Here is a 26,127-nt window from a genome sequence, read left to right on the forward strand (position 1 = left end):
AAGGAAAGGCGTGTTTCTCTCTCTTTCTCTGCCTCTCAAGTAAATAAGTAGAAAATATATTCTGATAGTATATATTGAGGATCCAGACTTGCCCAAGACTGAAACAAATAATGTTAATACATGTTCCTGTTGTGACTTTGGCCAGGAGAGAGAGGCTCGGGCAGGGCAACGCTGACATGTTGGGATGCCTGCTTGCGCTTTGGCGCTCGCGCGTTGTGTGATGGAAAGCATGCTTCCGCAGGAATGCGGCAGGAGAATGTCTGCTGACAGAGGAACCTGCCCAGAGCAGCTCCTGTGTCTTTGCCTCGTCTCTTTTATATATGGAGACTGTGTTATTTTTAATGCCTCATGAATGGATGGCAGCCATACTTAGGACTCGTTAGGAATTCCAGTGTGCTTTTCTGCTTAACCTTTATGAAACTTTTAATGGAGAATTTCAGATATTTGCAAAAGTAGAATAATACACCAAATCCTCATGCTACTTTTGTTTTTTTCTGTCCCCTGGTGCTCTCCACTCCCCTGGAATATTTTTACAGAAAACACTATAGGCAATAATGTGTCATTTCACCTACACACCTGAAAATTGTGTATTTAGGAGCTGGATGCAAATGCTGGCGTTCCTGTGTGTGAGCAGCAGTTTGATTTCGGTCCAGCACCCTGCTGATGTGCCTGGGAAGGCAGCACATGATAGCCTGGCTGCTAGCTTCTGTCAAGCCCAGCCCTAGCCACCGTGGCCAGCTGCCGAGTAAACCAGAGGGTCAGACATTCTCGTTCTGTCTCTTTGCTCATTTTCGTTCAGGCAAATTGAAGCAAATATTTTTTAATTTACTTTAATTTTTTGAATTTATTTGAAAGAGAGCTGTCTCCCATGCATTGGCTCACTCTCCAGAGCTGGGACAGTTGAAAGCCCAGAACCTGGGAGCTGGGAACTCAGGCTAGGTCTCCCATGTGTGGAACAGGGACCAAGGTACTTGAGCCGTCATGTTTTGCTTCCCAGGGTACCCATGAGCAGGAACCTGGAATCAGGAGCGGTGCTGAGACTTGAACCCAGGTACTTGAGTATGGGATGCAGGCATCTCGAGTGTACGTGTGCACTGCCGCAACATGTGCCTGGAAAGTGCTTTATGGACACACCTTGGAGTTTAAAGTGATGTTTCTGGCTTGTCATGTGTTGGTTGACGTTTCTAGGTCACAGTTTTCCTCATCGTTATTAGGGTTTCCCTGTAACCTTAGGTGGCTGTCACCTGCGTGTCCGTGGCGATGTTTAGCCTGTGTCATGGTTCCTTTGTGCTCGAGTCTGTACTTTGCAGTTTGCAGGTGCTAATGTAATGATTATCATCCCTGTTTTACAGGTGAGGAAACTGCTAGGGAACATGTAGTCAGGGCCAGGAATTAGACCTTGACAGTTTGTAGAGCCCCGCCGTCAAGAGAACAAGGGTGGATTACGTAGTCTCTTGTTACTAAAAAATACCTCAGTTGTCATGCTAGCCTTGGAGGCTAATCTGTGCACACCGTAATTTGACCTTAGACAATGGAAACAGATCCAGGCACCAGCACGGTCATTTCAGATAGGGAGAGATCTGTAAGGTCAACTTGGACTGAGAAGGTCAGGAGAAATGCAGCGGACAGCTGGAGGTCATGGCTTCTCCCAGTGTGCCACTCTGGCCTTTGAACCTCACTTGCCTTCAAGTTAAAGCTGCTTATTCTCTAAATAGCCACCCGGATGGATCTTAGCAACACCCTTTCAGTCTGTTTTTGGAGCACAAAGCTATATGACAAGTATCTAATACCATAAAACTAGTTAAAAAATGTAATAGTAGCCACAGATCTGTGCTTACAGAACCCAAAGTTATATTATAGAGGCTGTTGTGTTCCAAGTTTATCTCTTTGCTGTCTTCGACTTTTCAGTTGAATAATTCTCTTCCCGTTCCCATCATTTAAATAATTTGGGCAAGGCCTATTTGTTGACAGAAAGCCACTGTTTTCTCTGTGTTTCTGTGTGAGTTGTGCTTGCTGTATTTTGGTCTGATGAAGGGTTAATCTGTGTGGATCAATTCCTGAAGCCCCCGGAATCTGGACCTTAGTACCCCCAGATAGCTGAGCCACACACAGCTGGGTGTCAGAGACAAGGAAAGGCCTGCCAGGAGAGGAGTTGTCCGTGGGTCTGGTGCTGAAAGAGCCGGAGCCGTCCACTGTGTCAGCGTGTGCAGCTCCAGGCTGCGTGTGCCTGGAATGAGGTTAACAGGAGCCTCTAGGTGTGATGCTGGGCCTGGGCTTAAAGACAACCCGCTTTCTTAATTTCCTGTATAGATTCAAAGATTACACGGCATGCAGTCTTCGCTGTTATTACTCTAGGGCCAACTGTTCTCCGAATGTAGATTTCTTCACAGACTAGCATGTTTTGGTAAAGATGTTTGTGGCAGAAACAGGCTTCTTGAATCATCTTCCTGATTTCAGTGCAGCCTTATTTTTTAGTTGGTTTTGCTTGAACAACAAAATGAATTTATTTTTGTCTTTGTATGTTAAAATACAGAATTCTTACCCAGAGAATGGGAGGATCCATAAACAGAGAACATGTTACTGTTTTTTGCAGAAGGATTTGTACCTGCCCCCCCCCCCTGTTATCCCTCTTCCCTGTGTGATACGTAGTTTTAGGTACTGGGATCATAGGATATTAGCATGCAGGGCCATGGAATCTTTCGGAATGCATCTTTTAACTTAAAAACAACAACAACAAAACCCTTACATCTTATGGTAGAAAAATAGAATTGATTATCATTTGCGAATGCCTGCATGTCTCCTCATATTGCTCAGTAAGGTGAGCAGCTCATCAGAGACTGGATAAGCCATAACGTAGTGGGGTGGACTTTGAGAAATGGTGGCTTTGTGTGTAATAGAAATCCAAGATGAATATTGTGTTGGTCATATAGTAACATAATTCTGGGCGTGCAATTGAAGGCAAGCTGAACAGGAGTTTCATTTGTGGGGCAGGGGGTTGTCCAAAGCATCAGTTGCTGTGTGTTGCCAAACTGTCCAGGAGCTTGGCTCACATCTGGCCCATACAGGTGGGCCTGGCTGTCAAGCTGCAGTAGTAGAATTGACTGCAGCTGGCGTGCAGGGCTGACCTCAGCAGTTGCATGTATGTCCCAGGTTGGAGGTTTCTTTCTGTAAGTTAAGAATGTTATCAATGTGTTTTTGCCGGCCATCTGTAAATGCTTCTCTTGGTTCTCCTGGTTTTCTTAAGATTGCTTCTTAAGACTTACCAGTCGAACAGCCAAGCCACTTCACATATAAATAACAGTTGTGCGTATTTCCGTTCGTGTGTCTGAGAAGGTTGCCTCATGCTCTGTAGGAAGTTGAGAGCAATGGTGAGGATGGACATTCTTATTCTCAGTTTCAAAATGGAAATTCCAGGCCCAGCACTGATGGCTCAATGGCTAAATCCTTAGCTTACAAGTTCCAGGATCCCACATGGGCTCTGGCTCATGTCCCAGCTGTTCCGCTTCCCATGCAACTCCCTGTTTATGGCCTGGGAAAGCAGTCGAGAATGGCCCAAAGCCCTTGGAATCCTGTAGGAGATTCAGGAAAAAGCTCCTGGCTCCTGGCTTCAGGTTGGCTCAGCTCCAGCCATCTTGGAAAATATTTCTGTCTCTCCTTCTTTGTAAATCTGATCTGCCTTCCCAATAAAAATAAATCAATTTTTTTTTCAATGGAGTGCCTGTAGCACTCACAGTAGAATCTGACTTGGTCTCAGGTGATTATAATGGGATTCATGCTACTTTAACCTGAAGAACCTTAATTCAGCTTGACTTGGCAAATCAAGGAGGATGCAGGTCATAGAAGATTCCAGAGAGTAGAAAACATGTGGGTGACTGAGTGATACCTGGATGGCAAATATTTGCCCTTGAGCAGAAACACTAGGTGATCATTTCTTTATCTTCGGGGATAGGTTGGATGTGTGCTGCAAATTTAAAGCTTCCACATCACTTTTGAGATGAGGGGGAAACACACAGCTTCCTTTCTGTGCAAACCATTTATCGAACAGCAGCAAAGGATTGTACCTGCCACTTTAAATTTAGGAGAAAAGTTAGATCTGCTGTTCTTAGAATGATAGGAGTTTTGCTTTTACTCACGCATGGATACAGATCAAACCCCACTTTTTTTTTTAAATTATTTATTATTTAACTTCAGTAATTACATTGTATTATGTGACACAGTTACATAGATACTTGGGTTCTCCTCACCCCTCCCCAAACCCTCCCACCATGGTGGATTCCTCCACCTTGTTGCATAACCACAGCTCAAGTTCAGTTGAGTTCAGTTCACTTTTTTGCTTTTGTGTGACTGTGGGGTCTGCAGCCGGGAGCTAGCTGGTGGATCTCTGTTTTCCGGTAGCCCTGCCTCACCCGAGCTCCTTCGCTAAGGGCCAGCGCGCCCTCCCTGGAACAGTGAATCGTAGTCAGCTCCCTGGCTTTTCTTCTCTTTGCCTCCAGTCCTCTCTTACCTTTCTGTAATAGATTCTTCAACCGTTCACTAATGTAGGAGCATTGTCTCTTGTGTAGCTCTTAGGTTTTTTTTCCTTTGTTTTTGCTTTTAAAGCTTAGTGTTTTATTAATTGGATGTTCTGTTTTTTTCTTTTTGCATTTGCTGTCCATGATAATCATCGATTCACATTATTTCATCACTTGCACCTTAATTCCAATTTAAGACTGAGAATTTAACTCAATCTTTTCACCTTGTCTGGGTATTCATGTGCTTTAAAGATCATCTGCATGTCATCTTTTTCCTAGTTTTAAGGTTATAACATTCATAAAACAGGCTAAAAATGACTGAACTTGAGAACTTGGGTCGTCTGTCATTGATTGCATAGAGCACTGTCCGCGTGTCAGGCACTGTACAGAGAAATAGGGTGCCGGAGCAGGTTGTGATGCTGTCACCATTTTCATATAATTTAGAATGTGCTGAAAAGTCTTTAACCATCTAGACTGATGGTTAAGGATCAGCTGAAGGATTTGTCCCTGAGGTCGTGCTCTAGACAGGGAAGTGTGGGTTTTGTATACAGAAGATGCTCCGCATCGGCCAGCTGTTTGGTTGCTTGGAAGTTGTTGGCTGAGGGATCGTGTGTTCTGGCCATGTGACAGGTGGAACACCAATCAGGGGTCCTTCTAGACCCACCAGCAACCTGGGGGGCAGGAGCAAGCCCAGGCTCCCTTCTGCTTGCCTTGACCCTCCAGCGCCCTCTACTGACTAAGCCTATCAGTGTGCTACCTGTGAATGAGAGTGTTTTCACAGAGCTGGCTTTGAAGGATTGACTTGGAGTGGAAGGGCGATAAATCAATAAATGGCGCAGAAGCTGGACATAGTATGTGCTGTACAATTTAAGATTTTTTTTTATTGGAAAAGAAGATTTACAGAGAAGGAGAGAGAAAGATCTTCTATTCACCGATTCACTCCCCAAGTGGCCACAGAGGTTGGAATTGAGCTGATCCGAAGTCAGAAGCCTGGAGCCTCTTCCAGGTCTCCTACGTGGGTGCAGGATCCCAGGGATTTGGGCCGTCCTGAACTACTTTCCCAGACCACAAGGAGGGAGCTGGAAGGGAAGTGGAGCAGCACTGGGACACAAACTGGTGCCCATATGGGATTCCGGAGTGTGCAAGGCAAGGATTTAGCCAGTGGGCCATCGTGCAGGCCCTGTGCTGTACAGTTCTACTTTTAGAAGGTGCCAGGTAAAACTGATCGCACTGTTGGCTAGTGGCTGCTTTGTGGGGAAAAGAAGGAATAGTGGTGACTGGAAAGGAGCCGGAAAGGGGCTTTCATTGTGTGTATAATGTCCTCATTACAGATGTGGGTGCTGCTGACGCAGCTGCGTGCAGCTTGAAGAGCTGTGCTTTCTAATGTATATTATGCTCAACAACAGTGAACATGGCATGATTAGACTCATAGGCATTTGGTGCAGTGTTCAAGTCAACACTTGAGACACCCCTAGTCTGTGTGGGAGTACCAAGGTCAAGCCCCTTGTGCTTCAGTCCAGTCTCAGGAGACGGCAGGCGAAGGCCCGAGTGTCTGCAATCCCCTCACCCACGTGAGAGGCCACGATGGAGGTCCAGGCTTCTGGCTTCAGCCTGGCCCTGACCTGACTGTCTCAGCCAGTTATTTGAATGAGCTACTGTGTGGAAGCTCTCTTTCTGCCTTTCAAATAAAAATGAAGATAATTATTTTTAAGTATTTTAAACTTCTTTTTCTTTATTTTTGACAATCTTTACATAGTTAGGGCACAAAGGTTCAAGGGTTACAGGAAAGTGGGTAAGACTATTATTTCCACATTGTTTTTTTCCCTGTGTCTGGGGTAAACGGGGAGATAAAGGGAGAAGCCCCACCCAGTCTCCCACCCATCCCAGGTCCCCAATGTGAGGCATGCTCCGAGGGTCTTGCTCACATGGTTTTGATAGTTCAACTGTTATGAATTGCTGCCAGTCTCACCGTTTCAAGCACGATGAAGTTGCTGCAGAATCCACTGATTGACATAGTCCACCTTAGAGTCTCTGTTTGCCCAGTTTTTCACTGCAAACATATGGCTGGGGTAGTTGATTGATTTGTTCTGTCCTCTGTTGTAATGCCAGGCATCCTCTGCAGGTTCTGATAGACTGCCATATCCTCCATGTGTACCTGATTATGCTCTCCACTGCTCTGTCTGAGCCTGAGGAAACTCGGCTCTGGCACCATGGGTTCTGAGTCCAGCAGTTCGATTGGGGAGATCCCAAAAGAAACTTTGTCTGAGGTGATCCCAGACCAGATTCTTGTGTGTACTTGCCAGTACTGGGCCTGGCACAGCCCATTGCTCCAGTCAGCTGGTGGTTGCAATTGCTGGGTCATTTCTGTTTCTAGCCCTGTCTTCCACATGAACCAGTGGGTGTTGCACTCAAGCCTGATTCTGCCCAGCACACACTTGGCCCTCACATGAACCAGTGGGAACTGCTGCCTAGTCGGGGCGACCGACAAGGTATTTTAAACTTAAAAACAGAATCCAGTTTAGCAAATAAGAAATAATACTGGAATATCTCAACCATTAAAAAAATATGTATTTGAGAGATAGTGAGACAGGTACTCCAGGGGGAGTCTTGGCATCCCAAGCACATCTTAATCTCTGTATTCAGTGCTTGCCCATTTAAAAACCCTTTTTTAAAAATATTTGAGAATTACCTGACAATGACCAAAAGTATCAAATTTGTTCAATAAAAATGTTAGTCATCATCTTTTAGAATCAAAATATTCAGAGAGCTTATATGGAGCAGCTTGTACTTCTTTTAGCTTCTATTCTTACCAAGGCTTTGAACAGCATCTTCTGAGATTTAATTGTTTAGCCTTAAAATGTTACTTCTTATTTATTTGAGACACACACACACCCCCCTGTCTGCTGAACCACCCCAGCAGTGTCTGCAGTGGCTTGGAACTAAAAAGCTGGATTCAGGACTCAGAGACTGAGAGTCGAACCCAGTTGCTCCTGTATGGAATTGCAGTATCTAACCAGCGTCTTTTAACGCCAAGTGTCTGCCCGTGAAAGATTTGCTACAACTACCCAAATACCTTTTTTTTTTTAAGATATATTTTATTTTTATTGGAAAGTCAGATATACAGAGAGGAGGAAAGACAGAGAGGAAGATCTTTCTGTTGATTCACTCCCCAAGTGGCTGCAATGCCCGAAGCCACACTGATCCGAAGCCACGAGCCAGGAGCCACTTCCAGGTCTCCCATGTGAGTACAGGATCCCAAGGCTTTGGGCTGTCCTCAACTGCTTCCCCAAGGCCACAAGCAGGGAGCTGGATGGGAAGCGGGGCCGCCTGAATTAGAACCTGGATGGGATCCCAGTGCGTACAAGACGAGGAGTTTAGCTGCTAGGCTACTGCGCCAGGCCAATACCTTTGTTCTTACCGTTCTTCTTTGTAAGCATTGTTTTTACCTATCTCCTTTGCAGAGCATCCGGCAAAATCCCTTTTTCCTAAGACATTTGCAAGTCCTCACTAACTCCCATAGAGGAGTTAATGGTAACGGGAACCATGGGCTTTGGTTCATAAACGATTGGAGATAGGAGTGACTCGGTACAAGGCGCCACAAGATTAGTCCAGGAGTAGGCGAGTCTGGTGGCAGAATCCTGGGTGTCTGCCCTGGATCAAGTGGGGGAATGGATATCAGACTCACAGAACGCAGAGATTACTGTGAAACTCCGGTGTTACTCTGTGGACAGAATTTAGGGTGAATTTTAAAATGGAACCATCTGCTGAAAACTCATTGTTCTTAAATGGAATTAAAGTAATTAACAGTGGTAGAATGGCAGTTACCTACTTCTGTGGACAGAGCTTGATATTTGAAAATAGGATATGTGGTTTATTCAGTGTGTTGAGTAGCTGGTGGAACACTTAGATGGCTTGTCCACTGCAGATTCCGGACACAGAAGCACCTGGGGTACTTCCCTTGTAAAAAGTTGTTTCTGTTTTTTTTTTTTAAATCCAGAGTCATTGGGGTACCGAGCACAAACTAACCAGTGAGCCTCTTCATTCCAGTTTGATTCCGCGTACTTGCCCAATTCATGTATGTGCACCCAGTTTGTCCTCGACCTGCCCTGGGTTTGGGGGACTCCGAGATGAGTTGAAGTGGCATCCCTGAGCCCTCAGGGTGTGGTTTTGTGTTCCTCTCTCCCAGGGTTGCCTTGGTCACAAGTCTGTGACACCCAGCTCTGTCACTAACCCTTGTAGGGGTCTGCTGAGCCTTTAAGAACTGATGCTTGGATTTTTGTATCCAACCTGTTGAGAGAGTTTCTTGATTTCTGTTGACTCCATTTTATTTCTAGCCTGGGCCTTTATGGCCACCAATAACGATTTTCATCTTTTAACTTAGCATCTTGAGCACAGAGGACCAAGATCAGAGATGAACCACCTTCTGCACTTGTATTCCAGAAGGGCCATGTGGGAGTCGGCTGTGCTCCAGACTGAGTCTACAAGAATAAGCACTAGCATGAACTTGTTAAAGATCCCTCATATATACCTCGAAAAATCTTAAATTATGCCACTGTAGTTGGTTCTCAGTGCTTGGTCTCATAGTAGAAGGAAGTATTGAAACAAGTAGTGAAACTATGACATAGTATAAGTAAGGAATGTGTTTATTAAATTATGTTTGTATTTTTAAGTGATTGTCTTTTGATCTGAGAATTGACGCTATTGGTACTATTTACTAAGAATCTAACAGGCCCTTTTCTGTGGATCTTTTGATCATTCTGGGCATTTTGTTGTCTCAGACCAGGCACGCTAGAGTAGTGCCCTGCGCTAATCTGAAAGCTTGCCAAGTTTAACTTCTAGGCAAGTAATAACTTAATGTGTTGGAAGTTAATAGTTCTGATGTAATTCATATTATTAACTAATAAAACATGAATTTAAAGTGGATGACCACATCCATACTACTTTGTAGGGCAATTCAACAGATGGCATGTAATGTAAATAATGTTTGCAGATTTTAGTAGTTGGTTTAAATTTGCATTCAGTTGCCTTAAATCTGCCTAAAACCACCTCTTAATTCTCTGCATCACCTACAGTTTCCATGGTGTACTGTTTTTGGAGAACCAGCCAGTAACTAAATCCTTGCCTTCCATGCACTGGGATCCTGTCTGGGCACCAGTTCGGATCCTGGTTGCCCCACTTCCCATCCAGCTTCCTGCTTGTGGCCTGGGAAAGCAGTAGAGGACGGCCCAAAGCCTTGGGACCTTGCACCTGCATGGGAGACCTGAAAAGCTCCTGGCTTCTGGTTGGCTCAGTTTTCTGGCCATTGTGGCCATCTGGCAAGTGAACCAGTGGATCGAAGATCTTGCTGTCTCTTTCTCTCCGTAAATATGCCTTTCCAATAAAAATAAATATTTAAAAACAAACAAACAGGGCCTGGCATGGTAACTAATGGCTAAAGTCCTCGCCTTACACATGGCGGGATTCCATATAAACACCAGTTCTGATCCTGGAGGCCCTACTTCCCATCTGGCTCCTTGCCTGTGTCCTGGGAAAGCAGTCAAGGATGGCATAAAGCCTTGGGACCCTGCACCTGTGTGGGAGACCCAGAAGAATCTCTTGGCTTTGGATTGGCTCATCTCTGGCTGTTGTGGATGCTTGGGGAGTGAACCAGCAGATCGAAAATGTTTCTCTCTGTCCTTTTCTGTGTAACTCTGCCTTTCCAATAAAAATAAAAATCTTAAACAAATGAAATCTTGTTAGACACTAATGCAGGAGGTGCCTGAATTGAAGGATTTTAGGAGGCCGAAGTGAAGGTGGAATCTGCAGCATCCTGCTGGGCTTACAGAGATTTGCTGAAGATCTGGAAGTGAGGTTCAGCCTTTGCCTATAAAACCTTAATAAAAAGGCAACTGTGTCAATTTCAAAATCCAGTATTTCTTTAAAAAAGAGGAAAAGGACTGAATCTTAAAAAATTTTTTTGTTTTACTTTAATAAAGCTGAATAATAAAAATGGGATAAAGGTCATGCATTAGTACTAGGAGCTGCGCAGAGGAAGTTGGGAGGATGTCTCCAGGCCGCACCCCAGCTGGCCTGGCTCTCCTGTGAGCTGTGGAGTGGAGAGTGCCAGGCTGGGGTCTGCAGATGGGCGATTTTCCTTTTACTGTTTGTCTCAAGTAGAAAAACTCTTTTCTAAATATTGTCTGTGTTACGGCTTCCACTAGCACATTTGTGCTATTTCGTGGTGTCTTGGATAGCTATCAGGTGACCGCTCTCCTCCTCACAGATTGTCCCGAAACCATTTTGTTTAACAGTGGAGAACTGCTGATGGGAGGCTCTCTGAGGATAGGTAATACAGAATCACCTGCTGTCAGGAAAACCTCAAGGTTTCCTCAGTGTCTTATGCACGTTATTGGTAGGAAATATTTACTTCCCGGGTGCGTGTTGCCCTCTGAGGGGGCCGTCCGTTTCGTGTAGAATGTGCGTGGAAGGCCCTCTCTGGCGGGCCAGGCCCTCTCTGGCGGGCCGTTTCCTTGGCTTCCTCTCGGCTCCCTCCGCACATGGAAGCCTCCCCTCTGGCCCTCTGCCGTGTGGACTCCTCCCCTTTCTCCTCTCTGTGTACATTTCCTCAGAATAACGTGGATTTCCAGCTTTGTGAAATCACGGCTCTCAGTGTCTGTCTCCAAAATGTCCTACCGAGGAAGTCACGCGGTTTCTGTTCCTTCTGTGGGGCTGCTCCACGTCGCTTGGCCAAGTCGTTCACTGTCGATAACTGTGATTTGAAAAGAATTAGTAGTAGTTGTGAGAATTTGTTTGGTTTTGTAGATGTTTTATATGCTTTCTTGGAAAACACACAGAGAAAATAAGTCCCAGTGAATTTTTATTTTGTACTAGACGTATTTTTAAGCTGTTTTTGTGGATGTACTCACGTTTGTTGTTGACAGAATAGCTTATTTGTTTTTAAGCCCTGACATGTCTGGTTTTTGTACCCATTCTAGCAATGATGAAGCAGAAGCCCTGGGAGATTGCGTGAATCTCCTAAGTTGCACAGTCCTGGGCCCCTCACAGCCTCGATAGCTTTGCCTCTGAGTTGATGGGAATTAACTGTTCTGGCATCAGAGGAATTACAGAGTAATGAGTCAGAAGGTCTGTGTCACTGGTGCGGCCTCCTGAGAATGAACAAGAGTGTGATCTGTAAACCCTTTTGTCTTTCCATCTGACACTGTCATTTGAGTTTTCAGGGCCGTGAACCTTGAGTGGGCGTGACTAGGTTAGAGACTGGCATCCCAGCACTGTGCTCACAGATGGTGTTTGCTGGCATTGTGAGTCAGCTGGCATCCTGGCTTGGGGTCTGACCACGTCAGAGAGGAACCATCAGGGGTTTACCTTCCTATGTTGTGTGTGAAAGCTCTCGGTTGCCTGGACGTTTGCTTCCCCTGCTGTCCTTTTTAAGTGATTATTGTCAAACAAGTTCATTTCTAACAGCACATTAGGAGTTAGAAATTCTCTTAAGTGATGAGCTGGACTTTGGAGTTGATATTTTGCTTCATGAATTGCGCAAATTCTCACTTATTATTAAAGATCAGAGTATTTGGCCATGTGACTTCAAAGTCCCATTCAGCTCTGATTTTGTGAATGTGTAATTGTTGAAATGTTTCTCAACTATAGAGAGCTTCCTTAGGTCACAGTGTTACATCATCTTGAGTACAACAGATTGGAGTCAATAGTAATTAAATAGCTGGAAAAGATTCATTTCCTTAGTAAATGCCTTGTTCTTCAACAGCTGGCCACCAGGAAGACTCTTAAAATGGACTTTTTTTTAGCCCTCTTGGTTCCGGAATAGGAGTTTATTGTGTTACTGTTGCTCCTACTGCTGATTCTGTCTTCTCGTTGGACTCGTTGACAGGGATTAAAATCACTGATCTTGATTTGCTTTTTGGGTTACAGTGCCCACATATAAGGTGACAAGGCTTTTATTCCAGCACACTAAATGTTTTAAAACACTTTTGAGGAGCAAAGAGACTAACATTCATGTGAGTGTCAGCAACAACCTGCAAAGCCAAGGGCCGCCTTGGTTTGAAATTGGTGACCGTGCTAGCGCCGCTCACTGGCAAAATTTGGCAGATATTTCAGGTTAGGGGATTATGGTTTTGGAAGGACGGCCTTTTAATCCAGTCCTTAGAGTCTTTGCATAGACCAATATGACCCTTCTCTTTGCCTCATTATTAATAAAGCCGTGTGCAATATTAATATAGGTATTATTTTGCCAAAGATCGAGTTGGTGTTAGATATGCAGTAGTATTAATAAGTCCTCTAATTCCTACAGGCTACCTCTTGACGTGTAGTCATGAATCTGAGGATGTGTCATCTCTGTATTAGAAAACTTCAGGGATTCACCTGTATGGGCAGAATGATGTAATTGCAGCCATTCATATATTCCAAATAAAACTCAGGCATTTAAAAGAGTAGATGTTAAACAGTACAGGGTCCTATGTTGCAGTCCAGTGGCTTAAGCTGCTGTATGTGACGCTGGCATCCCCTATCAGAGTCCTGGTTCAAGTCGTGACTGTTCTACTTCTGATCCAACTTGTTGCTAGAGTTCTGGAGGCTGTAGAATAGCCCAGGAATTTGGGCCCTGCTGTTCACATGGGAGCCTGGAAGTTCCTTGCTCCTGGTTTCAGCCTGGCTGTTGCGGGTATTTGGAGATTGAACCAGCATGTGGAAGATTGATATCTCTTTAATTTCTCTCTTTCCTCATTTCTCCCTCTCTCATTCCCTCCTTCTCTCTCCTTTCTCTCTAACTCCAGTTTACAAATGAATTAAAACTTTTTTTTAAAGGAGACTGTTAGGTAGCTATTTAACAAGGTAGCTGCTTTCCCGATGAACTATTCCTAGTTGAACCATTCTGTGTTCTTTCTGTTCCCTTCTAAAGATCCCACACTAGGATAGGCTGGGACTGTTTTATGCCTCCTGTTGTTAAAGAGTAGTTTTTAGGAACCCACCCTCAAGCTTGGTCATAGCTTACAAAAATATTTGTTTATGATGGAAAATCGGAGTGAAGTAATCTGATTTTTTAAGTTGCTTCCCATGCACTGTTTGTGCAGAGCCATTGACGGAATTGTGCGGCGCAGAGAGCTGTGCACAGAAGGGCTTCCATTATAACCTCATCCTCAGAGAACGCGAAGGGCTGTGGTGAAGGTCCACTGTGTGAACACCTTGTATTTACACAGATCCACTCCTGAAATGAAGTAGCCCCGTAGACTGAGCAGGGACTGGCAGTTCCTCGGAGGACTTCTGCGAATGAAGGGTTGAATGGTGCGGACCTGATGTTTTGGTATTTTTAAGTATCTCTGATGCAGCATTGAGAAACTTGGAAATGGCACAGGCACTGTTGCAGGATATTTGAAATGGAGAGGGAGAGAGAAGTTTTTTAAAAATAAAAACTTTCAGAAATATCCTTTTTGAAGCCTGGCATCTGGCCTCCTTGCTGGAGGCCTTGGTAGGTAGGTATTTGACTTCTGTGTTCCTAGCAGCTTATTGTGTGAGGGTGACTGAATGCTGTGTTTACACAGAACCACCGAGGAAAGCAGCTCACCTGCCGTTTTTCCTGGAACTCAGAAGTTGTACAAGTGGTTTTTCCCCTTGTTGAAAATTTTCCTGGTTTGCTCACACAGTTCAGGTTTTCTGTGTGTATTATGGTTCCAATTAAATGTCAGTACCCTGAAATTACCGTTTGATTTGTTATTTTTTTTTTTATCAAGCCATTAGAATCTAATCACAACTCTTGAATGATGGCAGTACCACAACCGAGACTGGAAAACCATTTTTAGCGTTCAAAAGTACATGACTGGCATGTCTCCATTCACCTATTACTGGTAGTTATATACCGTTTGTATTTTTTAGTGTATGTCATAAAAGAAGTTTGACAAGTGTTTATAAATTATGGGACGCTGTTTGGAGAAGTAAATCAGCCAGTATGTATTGATCACCGATTGATGTTTATGACACCTGTTGTTGGCAGGGTGACGGCATGCTAGTGTATAGTGGTCCACAGGGATGCTGGAAATTATTTGACAATAACTTGAGGTTTGCCAAAGATTGATTTAAGTTTACCTGAGCAGTTGTTTTTACAATGATTGTTCTCATTCACTTGAGTCTCTCGTTCTGTCTGTCTGTCTCTCTCTCTCTCTCTCACACTCACACACACACACACACACTAAAATAGGACTTTGAAAAGTTCATGGAAGTAAAAGATAATGTACATTCCTATGAACTTATTGAAGTCCCGTCATGTGTCAGAGGATAGAAAGAAGTTGTCTGGAAAAGATTTGACTCACCCTTTTTTAAAATGTTTTTACTCTTAAAAAAATTTATTTATTTTACTTGAAAGGGTTAGAGAGAGGCAGGGAGGGAGTGAGACATACAGACAGGTCTTCTATCTGCTGATTGACTCCCCAAAGGTCATTAGGGAGCAGCTGGATTAGAAATGGAACAGCTGGAACTAAAACCTGCGCCTGTATATGGGATGCTGGTACCGCAGGCAGAGGTTTAGCCTATTACACCACAGTGCCAGGCCCAATTTATACTACCACCTCTTTCCCTCCAAGCCTTCAAGCTCAAGTTCTACTTGTTTCAGCCCCTTCTCCCACGCAGTCTCTCAGGCTTCCATTCATTTGCTGTCCCTGACCTGAGCCAGTGACAATGTGGGCCTAGGAAGAGAGAATCTTCTCCAGTGTCCAAGCCTGTGCTGTGAGGGAAATTTCCACATTGACCCTGTGCTTCCTTAAAGGCTCCTGTTTATGTCATACTGGCCATTTCTTTGAGGTATACAGGCATTCACATGGAACTGGCCAATAGATGGATTATAAGAGTTTATAGATCTGATGGTAGGTTGAGTGTTCTTCAGAAAGCTAGAAACCATTGAAAGTGCCATTTCTGGCGAGCAGGAATTGTTTCCCCACATTCCCGGCAGTGGGGGCCCTGAATATCTGCATGCTACTTTGTCGTATTGAACTGGAAATTGTGGCTCACTGTATCTTAACTGCGTTTATACTTGCATCAGTTCTTTACATATTACAAAGTAATTTGAATGCAACTTTTTCTCTATTTTAAAAATTTATTAATTGATTTCACTGTATTTACTTGAGAGACAGAAATGAAAACAGAATTGTTATCTGCTGATTGACCCCCTAAATGCCCTCAACAGCCAGGGCTAGGTTAGGCTGGGGTCAGGAGCCAGAACTCCCACGTCCTTAAGCAGCACGTGCTGCGTCCATGGGTCAGGAGCCGAGCTGGTACGAGAACCCGGATGCTGATGCTGCAGTATAGGGTGCTGACAGCCCAAATGACTTCTCAGTGCCTAGGGCAAATGCTTGCTCCTTATTTTTCATTTTGTTGAGCAGAATTTTGAGTGCACACAACTTTTTATAGATAGTACCTTTTGTCAGTAGCTGGCACTTTTCTCCGGACTGTGAGAATTCATAGCAGTTTATGATAGTTGAGAATGTTGGTGGTGTGTGGTCTGAGAATCACCTGGAACTGACTCCTGCAGAGTGAAGCTCAGGAGAGATTATTCTTATAATGTTTAGTTGTTCTGATTCAGAGCAGTTACCATTTCTCTGGAATTTATGATTACCTGAGGTGAACTATTGCTCCGCCAAACACGAATCCTTGTATGAATTCTTAACGGATCCTTTACTAACTGGACTTGGGCTGTCCTGATTTGGTCTTCTCTAATCTCCTGCTCTTACCCTTGGTATGGCATCTGTACCCAGAGCCTTCCAGCCTGTCTTACTGCCTTCTTGGTCACGGATAGAAGGACCTGGTAGTGTCCCTCTAGGGAAGAAACCCTGGCCTGGTTGTAGAGAATGCCTCTTATTCTTGGAAGGAAAATCTCAGTTAAACGACGTTGAAATGATAAACTGTTATTGTGTTCCAGAGGTGATTATAATCATGTCTTTTGGTTTTCTGTTTACATCAAATATGGCCATGAACTCACAGAGTTGGAGCCATCTCACTGTTTTTGTGAATGGACAGATTTTATTCTTGGGGTACAAAGTGTGGTATTTATTAATATTGTAGAATAATTGAGGTAGTCAATATAATCTACCACCTCGAATATCTCACCTATTTATTGCAGACACATCACAGTGCTTTGGATATGAGAAAAAATTATGAAGCATATGGGTAATTAAGTGCCATAGAGTGGCTTCCTACGCCAGTGGCTTCTGGAGCGGTGTGGAGTGTTCAGTCAAGCAAAGCGAACATCAGGCCATACCCGCATCTGAGCCGGTACCAGAGCCGCCGTTCTGCCAGCCCTCTGGTTTGTCTGCGGAAGGCGAGGGTACGCCTCAGGAGTGCTGTTTGTAGGGTTCTTTTGGGGATGCCTTAGCGCCTTGCTAGACCTGTAGAGCCAGTTGCTCAACTTCTATCGTGTTCAGTCATTTATGAGAAAAAGTTGTGTGTCATGAGAAGCATTATTACTGGAATGGGAAAGGGCTTTAAATCTCAGGTAGACTAAAATCAGTCTTTTAAAAATTTTTTTTGTTTTGTCAAGTCACACATTGATGCCTGGGGAGCCTATGAAGTACAGCAGTGGTATGTCCGACTTTATACTGAGTCCTGTCTCACTCTTGAAATCACTTGGAATTCTTTTAGCTCTTTTTATTGTCTGTGTGTCTATTTCTTGGATTCCTCTATTGTGGATATTATTTATTGATTTTCTTCTGAAAGGCTGAGTTCTTCCCTCATTTCCACAGATCTTCTCATTCTTCTTGAAAAAAAATCATGTAATTTAGGTTCCTCTTTTAGTAACCTTTCTAATTTTCTTTTTTTAAAAGATTTATTTATTTATTTATTTTTGTTACAAAGTCAGATATATACACAGAGGAGGAGAGACAGAGAGGAAGATCTTCCATCCGATGATTCACTCCCCAAGTGAGCACAATGGCTGGTGCTGAGCCAATTCGAAGCCAGGAGCCAGGAGCTCTTCTGGGTGTCCCACACTGGTGCAGGGTCCCAAAGCTTTGGGCCGTCCTCGACTGCTTTCCCAGGCCACAAGCAGGGAGCTGGATGGGAAGTGGAGCTGCCAGGATTAGAACTGGTGCCCATATGGGATCCTGGTGCATTCAAGGCAAGTACTTTAGCCACTAGGCCACAGTGCTGGGCCCCTAATTTTCTTTTCTTTCTTAATTTGAAAGGCGGAGAGACAGAGACAACAATCTTCTATCTACTCGTCCATTCCTCAGATATCCACAAAAGCCAGGAGCCTGGAATTCAGTCCACATTTCCCATAAGGATGCCAGGGATCCAGCTACTTGAGCTGTCACTTTCCACCTCCCACAGTGGATTTGGATGTGGGACTTGAATCCAAGCACTCCCGCTATGGGCTGCTGCCATCGTAGGTGGCGTCTTAAACGCTGTAGGCAGTGTGCACCCCACCCAACTTCAGTGCCCTCATCTTTTGTAACTTATTTGATCATCAGAGGCAGCGTGTGTTTTATTCCGTCCTGACAAATGAGAGTCTAGGATATGTGGGATGAGAAAGGGCTAGGGCTTCACTTGGGGCTGTGGGAGTCATTGGACATAAATGTTGTGTGGCAACAGTCCTCTGGTTCATGGTTTCCTCATGTGTCATAGTTAATCTGGAAATAATCTAAAGTGTTTTCTTTGGCATTTATCATAATTTTCACTATTTTTATGTTTTACAGGTAAAAATACCTTCCTCCAACAGATGAAAATGAAAATACAAAAGAAAGAGAAACAGGTAAGGGACTGCTTTTCTTTTAAGTGAGTGCATGCTGTGTGCTGTGGTGCTTTTCTTACAAAATGAGCCAGCCATTCTCCTGCTGTCTCTGTTTCTCGTTGTTCACACGGTAGCCAGGGACGCTGCTCAGAAATGATTCCACATATAAGTTTTTCCTTTGGCTGAAGTCCTCTCCATATAGCAATGATGTTATAAAACTGTAAGTCAGAATATTATTCGCAGTTAACAATGCAGACTCTTTTTTTCTTTCTTGGAACAGCTTCCCACATTTCCCTAAAAGAGATGTAACTAATTCTTTACATGTTTATTGTTTTAGGTTTTTGAGTTATGCTAAAGCCTTATATACAACATTCTCACAGTGATTCCTTCCCATTTGTTCCAGGAGGGAATTGTGACCAAGTTGGCAGGTTGTGAGCACTGTTTGGCCTTTGCTTTCACTTTTATTTTTCCTTCAAATGTACGCTTGTTTGTTCATTTATTTACTCATCTATATCTACTTATTCATTTATTTGGAAGGCAAAGTGACAGAGGCAGATTTTCCATCTGCTCATTCACTCCCCAACTGCTTACAATAGCCAGGATTGGGCTAGGCCAAGCCAGGAGCTGGGAACTTCACCCCAGTCTCTCAAAAGGATGGGACCTAAATGTTTAGGTAATCTTCCACTACATTTCCAAGTGCATTAACAGGAAGTGGTACAGCCGGGACCGGAATCCCAAGTGGCAGCTTAACCCACTGTTGTGTAGTGCTGGTCCCTGGCATTTGTGTTTTTTTGAAAGGGGTGGAAGGAGGAAAGGGCCACATGATTTATCCTGCCCTAGGTTGTTCTATGTTCAAAAGCACTCTGAGACCCCACTTATGGCTCTATGAGAGGAGATGGGAGACCCTTTCTCTCCCTTTCTCTGCAATAGACTGTGTCTGCTGGGCTGGATTTCCTTTCACAGGGTTGGATGACAGCCTGGTAACTGGGAGAAACTCAGTCTTTCTCTGGGACCTTGTGCAGAGTGGTTGGATCAGGCCAGGCGCTCTACTCCCCGGCTGCTTCTGAGTAGCCCTAGTCAAAAGTGGTAACGAGGACACTTCCGGTCCATCCCTAATAGATAGGTCAACTTGGGGAGATGATTGACTGTTGCCAGTTTGTAAGAGGAAGAGCAGATGCTAAATTATGTCCACACACCGGATCTGTCTGTCTTAGCCGGGTAGAGTTGTCAGCTGGTAGGTACATCTGCTCGGAATTTTTTGTGTGTATACAGAGGTAGGCAAAAACTGTGCACAAAGACTTGATTTTCAATTTCATCGATGCTAGCAAAAATGAACAAGAACCCTCAACACCTAGAAAAGGCACTGCTGTAAGTCTTAGCACATCTGCTTCCTGGAATATTACATCTCTGTTACGAAGAACACACTCTTGGAGAGTACTGCAAACCCTCAGACCTTTTATGATATGTGGGTAGGTTTATGTATCTACTGCAGCAGTATGCTCGTTTAATTTTTAAAATATGTTAAGATGTGCTTTTGTTTAAATAAAAACATCTTATGGCAGTTAACCCTCAAACACATTCTAATTTCTTTCCTTCGAGATAAAATCTCACGTTATCCAGCTGCTGCATTGCCTGAGACAGACAGGTTTTCATCTTCGACCTCACGGTACTGTTGCTGAGCAGAATGGGATTTTTATTTAAAACTGTATGTTAGATATAGTAGAGAAGCAGGTTAAATAAATAGAGCAGCATTTAAGGAACAGTTGCTGCTATTCCTCTTAGAAATTCAGACCAATGACTGAATTGCAAGATGTTACAAGGTATGAAAATACAAACTTATGTTGAGCTAAAGCAGTCTGTAGACTCCAGGAGTGAACTGGAATAAGAGTTCAGTTCCCATCAGAGAAGAGCATGTGTTCTGGAAAATACTTGAGCTTTGTTTTCAGTAGAACAGAATCAAAACTATCATTTAGTCAATTAAGGCTGGACAAGTTGAATCTCATTTCCCTGTCACTTGCATGGCAGTAGTCATACGTGCCTCACATTGTAGATAGGATTAAAGGAGGTAATTTGTCAAATACTTGGCACTCAACATGTCAGGGCAAGAAGACCATTCAGTATAACAGTAATAATAGCCATCAAACTTCTCTTTTTTTCTGATTGTAAGGTGTTAAAAGCAGCAGAAAATAAAGCATTGGCTCTTTAAAAAAACGTTTTTCCTATCTTTTTATCTTCTCTGGCAAAAAATGATGTGTAAATGCTATCAAGATATATCAGACAGGTTATTAATTTTGCAGATTGGTCAAAACGCCATAATAAATAATCTTGCTTCTTGTTAACCAGAAGTAAATTAAGAGGCATGTTCCAAGAATACAAGATTTAGAGGTTGACTTTGTGTTGTCTAATGAAATGTTACAAGAAAAATAGAGTTTAATAAAACATTTAAAAATGAATCACTGGAAGTAGGGGAAGATGATAGTCTTTATGTTTTAAAACAAACTTCTAGGAATGAGTATATGGTTTAATTTCCCAAGATGACTAAGCAGTATTAGGCAGGGAAAGAATGAGCTAGAGGAATAGAACTTGAAATCTAACCGCTGAACACCTGTGTGCAGTATTGAAGCGCAGTGCAGCTGACAGTGCTTTGTAAGACAACATTCCTGACATTGGGAATGACGAGCCTGTGATAAAGGAATATTGATTTTTTTAAATCCATCTCAGGTCTTTGCTTGGTACCGAGAGTACAAGGAATGAGAAATACTATGTAACATATGTTACTGTTTATAAGAATTTTAGTCTTCAGGGCTAGGAGGATTTTTTTTCCCTGCATGTGTCCAATGTAGAAATGTGTTTAGTAAGCAATGAATACAGTCAAAATATAGACTATTAAAACTTAACACTACCACAGGAAGTAACCCAGATCTGGGAGAACCTTGCCTCCTAATCACCCCGTGACCAAGAGGTAGGTCCTATAGAAAACTCAACAATGGGTTGGGGAGGGTTATTTTTTGTGGATAAACATTGGGAATCTTGAAGACCTTCACCTTATTAGGCCTTGTTTGCTTCCCCAAAGTGAATATGGACGTAATTTATTTTCCAAATACCTATTTGTTGAATGTTTTCAGTACCTATTCATATAAGAAATGTTTTCTAGGTCCTTGAGGCCAGATCCAGCCATGCTTTAACGAGAGTCTTCTTAAGGAATTCATGGTGTAGGTATAAACAGGCAGCCAAAGTAGGGGATTGTGTATCCCCAGAAGAGCCACGGTTTTAACTTGTGGGTAGAGTTTTACGTTTTCAGCTGGAGGATGTGGGGGCTCCAGACATTGAGTGTTTTCAGCAAGGTGGTGTCCCCAGCGGAGAGCCAGGTTTTAGGCTGGGTGCTGCAGAGAATTCAAGAAGAAAGTTCCAGAGGGAAGAAAGTCCTACATGGATTGGTTCCAGAGCACAGAGTACTTAGTGATGAGGGAGAAAGAAAGACAAGGCCTTGGTGTGGGTGCTGAGTTAGCAGTGATGACCGAGGGGGAGCCAGGACGAAGAGTGGTGGATTTAGCTGACTGCCAAATTCTCAGAACAGGCCCTGGCAGTCCTCAACAAGAGGAGTGTAAGGACTGAGAGATCTAGGAAGACATGGGTAACCAATTCTAGCCCTAAATCAGGATTCGCAATTCAACATAGAAAAAGAGGAACAGTAACAAAGTTGACATTCTGAATGAGTGACTAATTCATTTCTGAGACTTTCCAACCACACCCTTCACATGAACACAAGATTATGGCTAATCCTAGGCAAACCTTGAGTTTGGTATTCACTGAAAATCCCTTTCTAGCACATGTAAAGTGGTTGGCAAATTGCTCAGTGGAACTAGATTTCGTAACAGCCTTACCCTGGAATCATGTTTCAGAAGACGTAAAGAGGGACTTACCAATTCATCTATCCCCCTACACCAAAAGGAAAATGGACAGCATCAATTTGTTTACCATTACTGTTACCTTAAAGTGTATTTTTCATCATTCTAAATCATTTTGTGTTCTGAAACATACATATTCAAGGCCAGAATAAAGTGACCAAGACACTTACACAAGATTGACTCACTCCACTTGAAGTATAATGCATGAAGAAGTGACAATGTCAGGGCATCCCATGGAAAAGAGGCCAAATGGACCTGGGGCTGGGCCTGTGGACCTCTGGGTACTCAGATTACTTATGATTAAATGTTTGTGATCCAGGAAAAGAACAATTCCTTATCCATGAAGACACATTTCTACTTAGGCCACAGTGTTGCCCGGTTTTGTCTGTGGCACTGATTATAGGCCAGAGTGGGTTTCTGTTTGGCAACCATTGCCCCGAACTATAATATTTCTAGGGATTGAGGATTTTGAATCAAAGACACGGTCTTTATTAGTAGCTGCAATGAATGAGCTAGCATCGTATCTGTTTTATCAGTCAGCACCTCTCCGGTTCACACTTGTTTTCCTAGATTTCCACCTTTTATATTTTTAAAGATGTGTTTATGTTGGAAAGGCATATATGCAAAGAGAAGGAGATACAGAGAGAAATATCTTCTACTCGCTTATTCACGCCCCAAGTGGCCATAACAGTTGGAACTGAGGCAGACAAGCCAGGAGCCAGGAACCTCTTCCAGATCTCCCTCACAGGTGCAGGATCCCAAGGCTTTGGGCCGTCCTCTACTGCTTTCCCAGGCCACAAGCAGCGGGCTGGACAGAAAATGGGGCCGCCAAGACTAGAACAACCACAGCTGGTCCAGGATGAAGCTAGCTGTCTTCCGTTTGGTGTCGGGGCCCAAGTACCTGGACAGTCTTGTGCTGCTTTCGCAGATGCGTTAGCAGCAAGCTGCATCAGAAGTGGAGTGACTGAGACATGGCCCAGCACTTGTATGGGATGCTTGCATCAGACAGTGGCTTAACCTCCTGCACCACAGCACGATCCCTCTTACTACATTTTAATTCTTAGTGAATGCTTTTCTCAGTTCTCAACAAAGTGCTTTAAAAGTTAAAGAAAGCATCTCTGGTAGATTATTGGGTTCTGAAATTAAATTTTACAAACATTTTGTTCCTCATTTCTGCCTTTTGGAATACTTACCCTTTCTCATCATGGACTAGTTGTGCAGCATCTGCTTCCTCCTAGATGTCCTTGCCATGCCACTTGCGAGGGAAATAATGTGAGCAAGTTGCTTTATGTCTCTGAACTGATAATCTTAGCTGGTGAGAAGGTGGAAAATCCTGAGGTATCAAGTGGGTGTATGTTTCATTTCATGAAGAAGCTTCCCTTAGCTATGTGTACACTATCAAATTCAACATTTCTTTAGAGTGCACAAAATGAGCACCTTTATACTGACCTTGTTGCAAAGAAGAGAACTCACGTAACTGCTGGTGTATGCATGTGGTTGTGCAGTGTTAGCTGCTGCCCTTGCTGTCTGCTGAGTTAGTACTGCCTGACTACCACCTGTCTGTCCCCAGCCTCTTTAGGGAGCCTTATCATTCCAGAAAGACCTTGACACGGATTATGGATTGAAGGGAGGGTCCTGGCCTGACCTGCAGGAGAGCTGTCTTGGTGGATCCAAGTCTTTTCAGTGTGTTATTGTTGAAAACCTCTTTAAAAAACAAACCTGTTTCGTGTTTTTAGTGGATCCACCCTCGCCTGCTAAGCAAAAACTTGTTCCTGAAGGCTGAGTGTTTGTGGCACAGAAGTCAGTAACATCCTGGGGCGGGCTGTGTGCTCAGGATCTGAATTTTCAGTGGACACTTCTCACCCTCCTGGCTGGGTTTCCTAGTGACTTCTATTTCATTTAAAAACTTATTTTAAAAAATGATGATAAAAACCCCCACATAATATAAAATTTATCATCTTTACTATTTTACTTGATTTTAAGTTCATTTTAGATCTACTTAGCTCCTCCTTTCCTGAAGCCCCCTTAAGTCCTGCTTCAGCAGTGGTGAAGTCAACTGAATCATCTCTCCACCGCCTGCCCACCTACCCCTTTTGTCTTTTGTAGTGAGTCCTGCCAGAGTGACCAGTTCCCTCTGGATTTAGGCTTGTTTGTGTGTGGCTTGACTTCTGTTTGTGATTAAAAAAAAAAAAATCCCAAGGAATCTCTCTCCTTTCTTTCATCTTTTTCTCCTGGGATTCTCAGTGTCTTCCCTCTGACCAGGGAAAGAAATGGGTAGAAACTGAAGGCTAGATAAGGCAGCTGAATTTTGCAGTCTCCATCACTCCCAGAGCGCAGATTAGATCAGCAGCACACCAGAGGAAAAGCACTTGCATTTGCGTGTGCACTGGCCTGTTGTCAGAGCAGGCTACTCAGATGGTGCTGCTTCTGAGCCATCATCCAAAGGCCGTGGTAACTGCAGTGGCTCCGTAAGTCATTCCTTTTTTTCTTTTTCTTCTTCTTTTTTTAAAATTCCAAATCAAGGGGAGAATACTTTTCCCTGAAGCTAGAACTTAACATTGTTACCTGCTGATTGCCAACATTAGCTTGATTCTGAAATGCCATCTGTTTTTTGCAACACCAGACCTGAAAGTATGAGGTGGAACTTCTGCTTGCAAAGGGAGGTTTCCGTAAAAGTGATGCTTTGAGAAGGCTGCACTTTTATTTGGTGGTGCGTGACAGCAGTTTAGGACTACCTTCAGCATCTTTTTGAATGGAGTCTGTCGCAATAAGGCATCCTCCCACATGTATGTGATTTTTGTTTGCTTGCTTTGTTTTGCTTGCAAGTGCTCAAAGGTTACTTAGTGCTAAGTCAAACGATTATGCAGAACAATATCCTTTGTAGTTAAAATAAAGGGCAAAACTTTGAGTGACTGTGATTTTCCTATTGAAAAATCAGCCAGCTGCTTGATGACAGGTGAGAATAAGATTTGGGGAAATAAAACAACGTGCTGTGTTTGACCATGCAACCCGGTGTTGGCACCTCAGTCCGTGATGGGAGTCTCAGAACACACTCAACCATGTTCATGTATTAGCATGGTAAATGCCTTCTGTGTGTGCCTAGGGTTTTTGTTTTTGTTTGCATCTAAAGAGACTTTGTAGAAGGCTGTAGTAGCCAGTGTTTTAGAGATAAAGCCTTATAGGTGTTTCAGATTTCTGTATAGAATGTGGAGATCCTTTGGATTTTATTTGGTGTCTTTGACATGGTTTTTAAGTAACATTTTGTATCGCTGCACAAGTGGTAAAGGGCGTGTGTGACCTCCAGCGTGGTAGGCACAGTGTATTCAGACTGTGTAGCACTGCTTGTATGAAGCATGCAACGGAGGGTGACAGACTGCTTCTCTTTCTTTTACAGTTGTCAAGCTTAAAAGTTCTGAACCACTCCCCAATGTCTGATGCCTCTGTCAATTTTGACGTGAAATCCCCATCCCTGTTTGACTGCAGCACCGATCAGGAAGAGAAGGTTGATGATGTTCCTAGGCACTGTCTATCACAGAGGGACGTGTATACAGCCGAAGAAGATGCAGACACCCTTTTTGCTAGCAAAATGACCTCCCACAATGGGATGGAGGACAGTGGAGGAGGGGGGACCGGAGTTAAGAAGAAACGGAAGAAAAAAGAGTCAGGAGAGCAGGCCAGTGCAGTGAAAGGAGGTAAGGACAGGGAGCCCAAGCCAAAGAGGAAGCGAGAACCTAAAGAGCCCAAGGAGCCCCGGAAGGCCAAGGAGCCCCGGAAGGCCAAGGAGCCCAAGGAGCCGAAGCAGAAGGATGGAACCAGGAAGGCGCGGAAGCCCCGGGAGGCCTCGGGCACCAAGGAGGCCAAAGAGAAGAGGAACTGCTCCGACTCTGCAGCCAGGACCAAGTCCAAGAAGGCCAGGTGTGTACTGTCCACACTAGCTGCACCTCCCAGCAGAACCTGGGTCCCAAGTCTGCGCCTTTGCTCTGTGGAT

The 26,127-nt window shown here is 43.8% G+C and overlaps 1 protein-coding gene across 3 annotated transcripts in view; it reads left to right on the forward strand.

The window, feature by feature from the left end:
- The window catches only part of CHD6 (chromodomain helicase DNA binding protein 6), a 156,217-nt gene that overhangs the window by 33,165 nt on the left and 96,925 nt on the right, over positions 1-26,127 (forward strand). For all 3 annotated transcript variants that reach the window (XM_058679753.1, XM_058679755.1, XM_058679752.1), the window contains exons 2-3: positions 18,197-18,252; positions 25,534-26,054. In XM_058679753.1, the coding sequence (XP_058535736.1) occupies positions 18,220-18,252; positions 25,534-26,054 (554 nt within the window). In that variant the 5' untranslated portion in view covers positions 18,197-18,219. The remainder of the gene's footprint in view (positions 1-18,196; positions 18,253-25,533; positions 26,055-26,127) is intronic.

Source organism: Ochotona princeps, chromosome 22, assembly GCF_030435755.1.
Source record: "Ochotona princeps isolate mOchPri1 chromosome 22, mOchPri1.hap1, whole genome shotgun sequence".
Taxonomy (NCBI): domain Eukaryota; kingdom Metazoa; phylum Chordata; class Mammalia; order Lagomorpha; family Ochotonidae; genus Ochotona; species Ochotona princeps.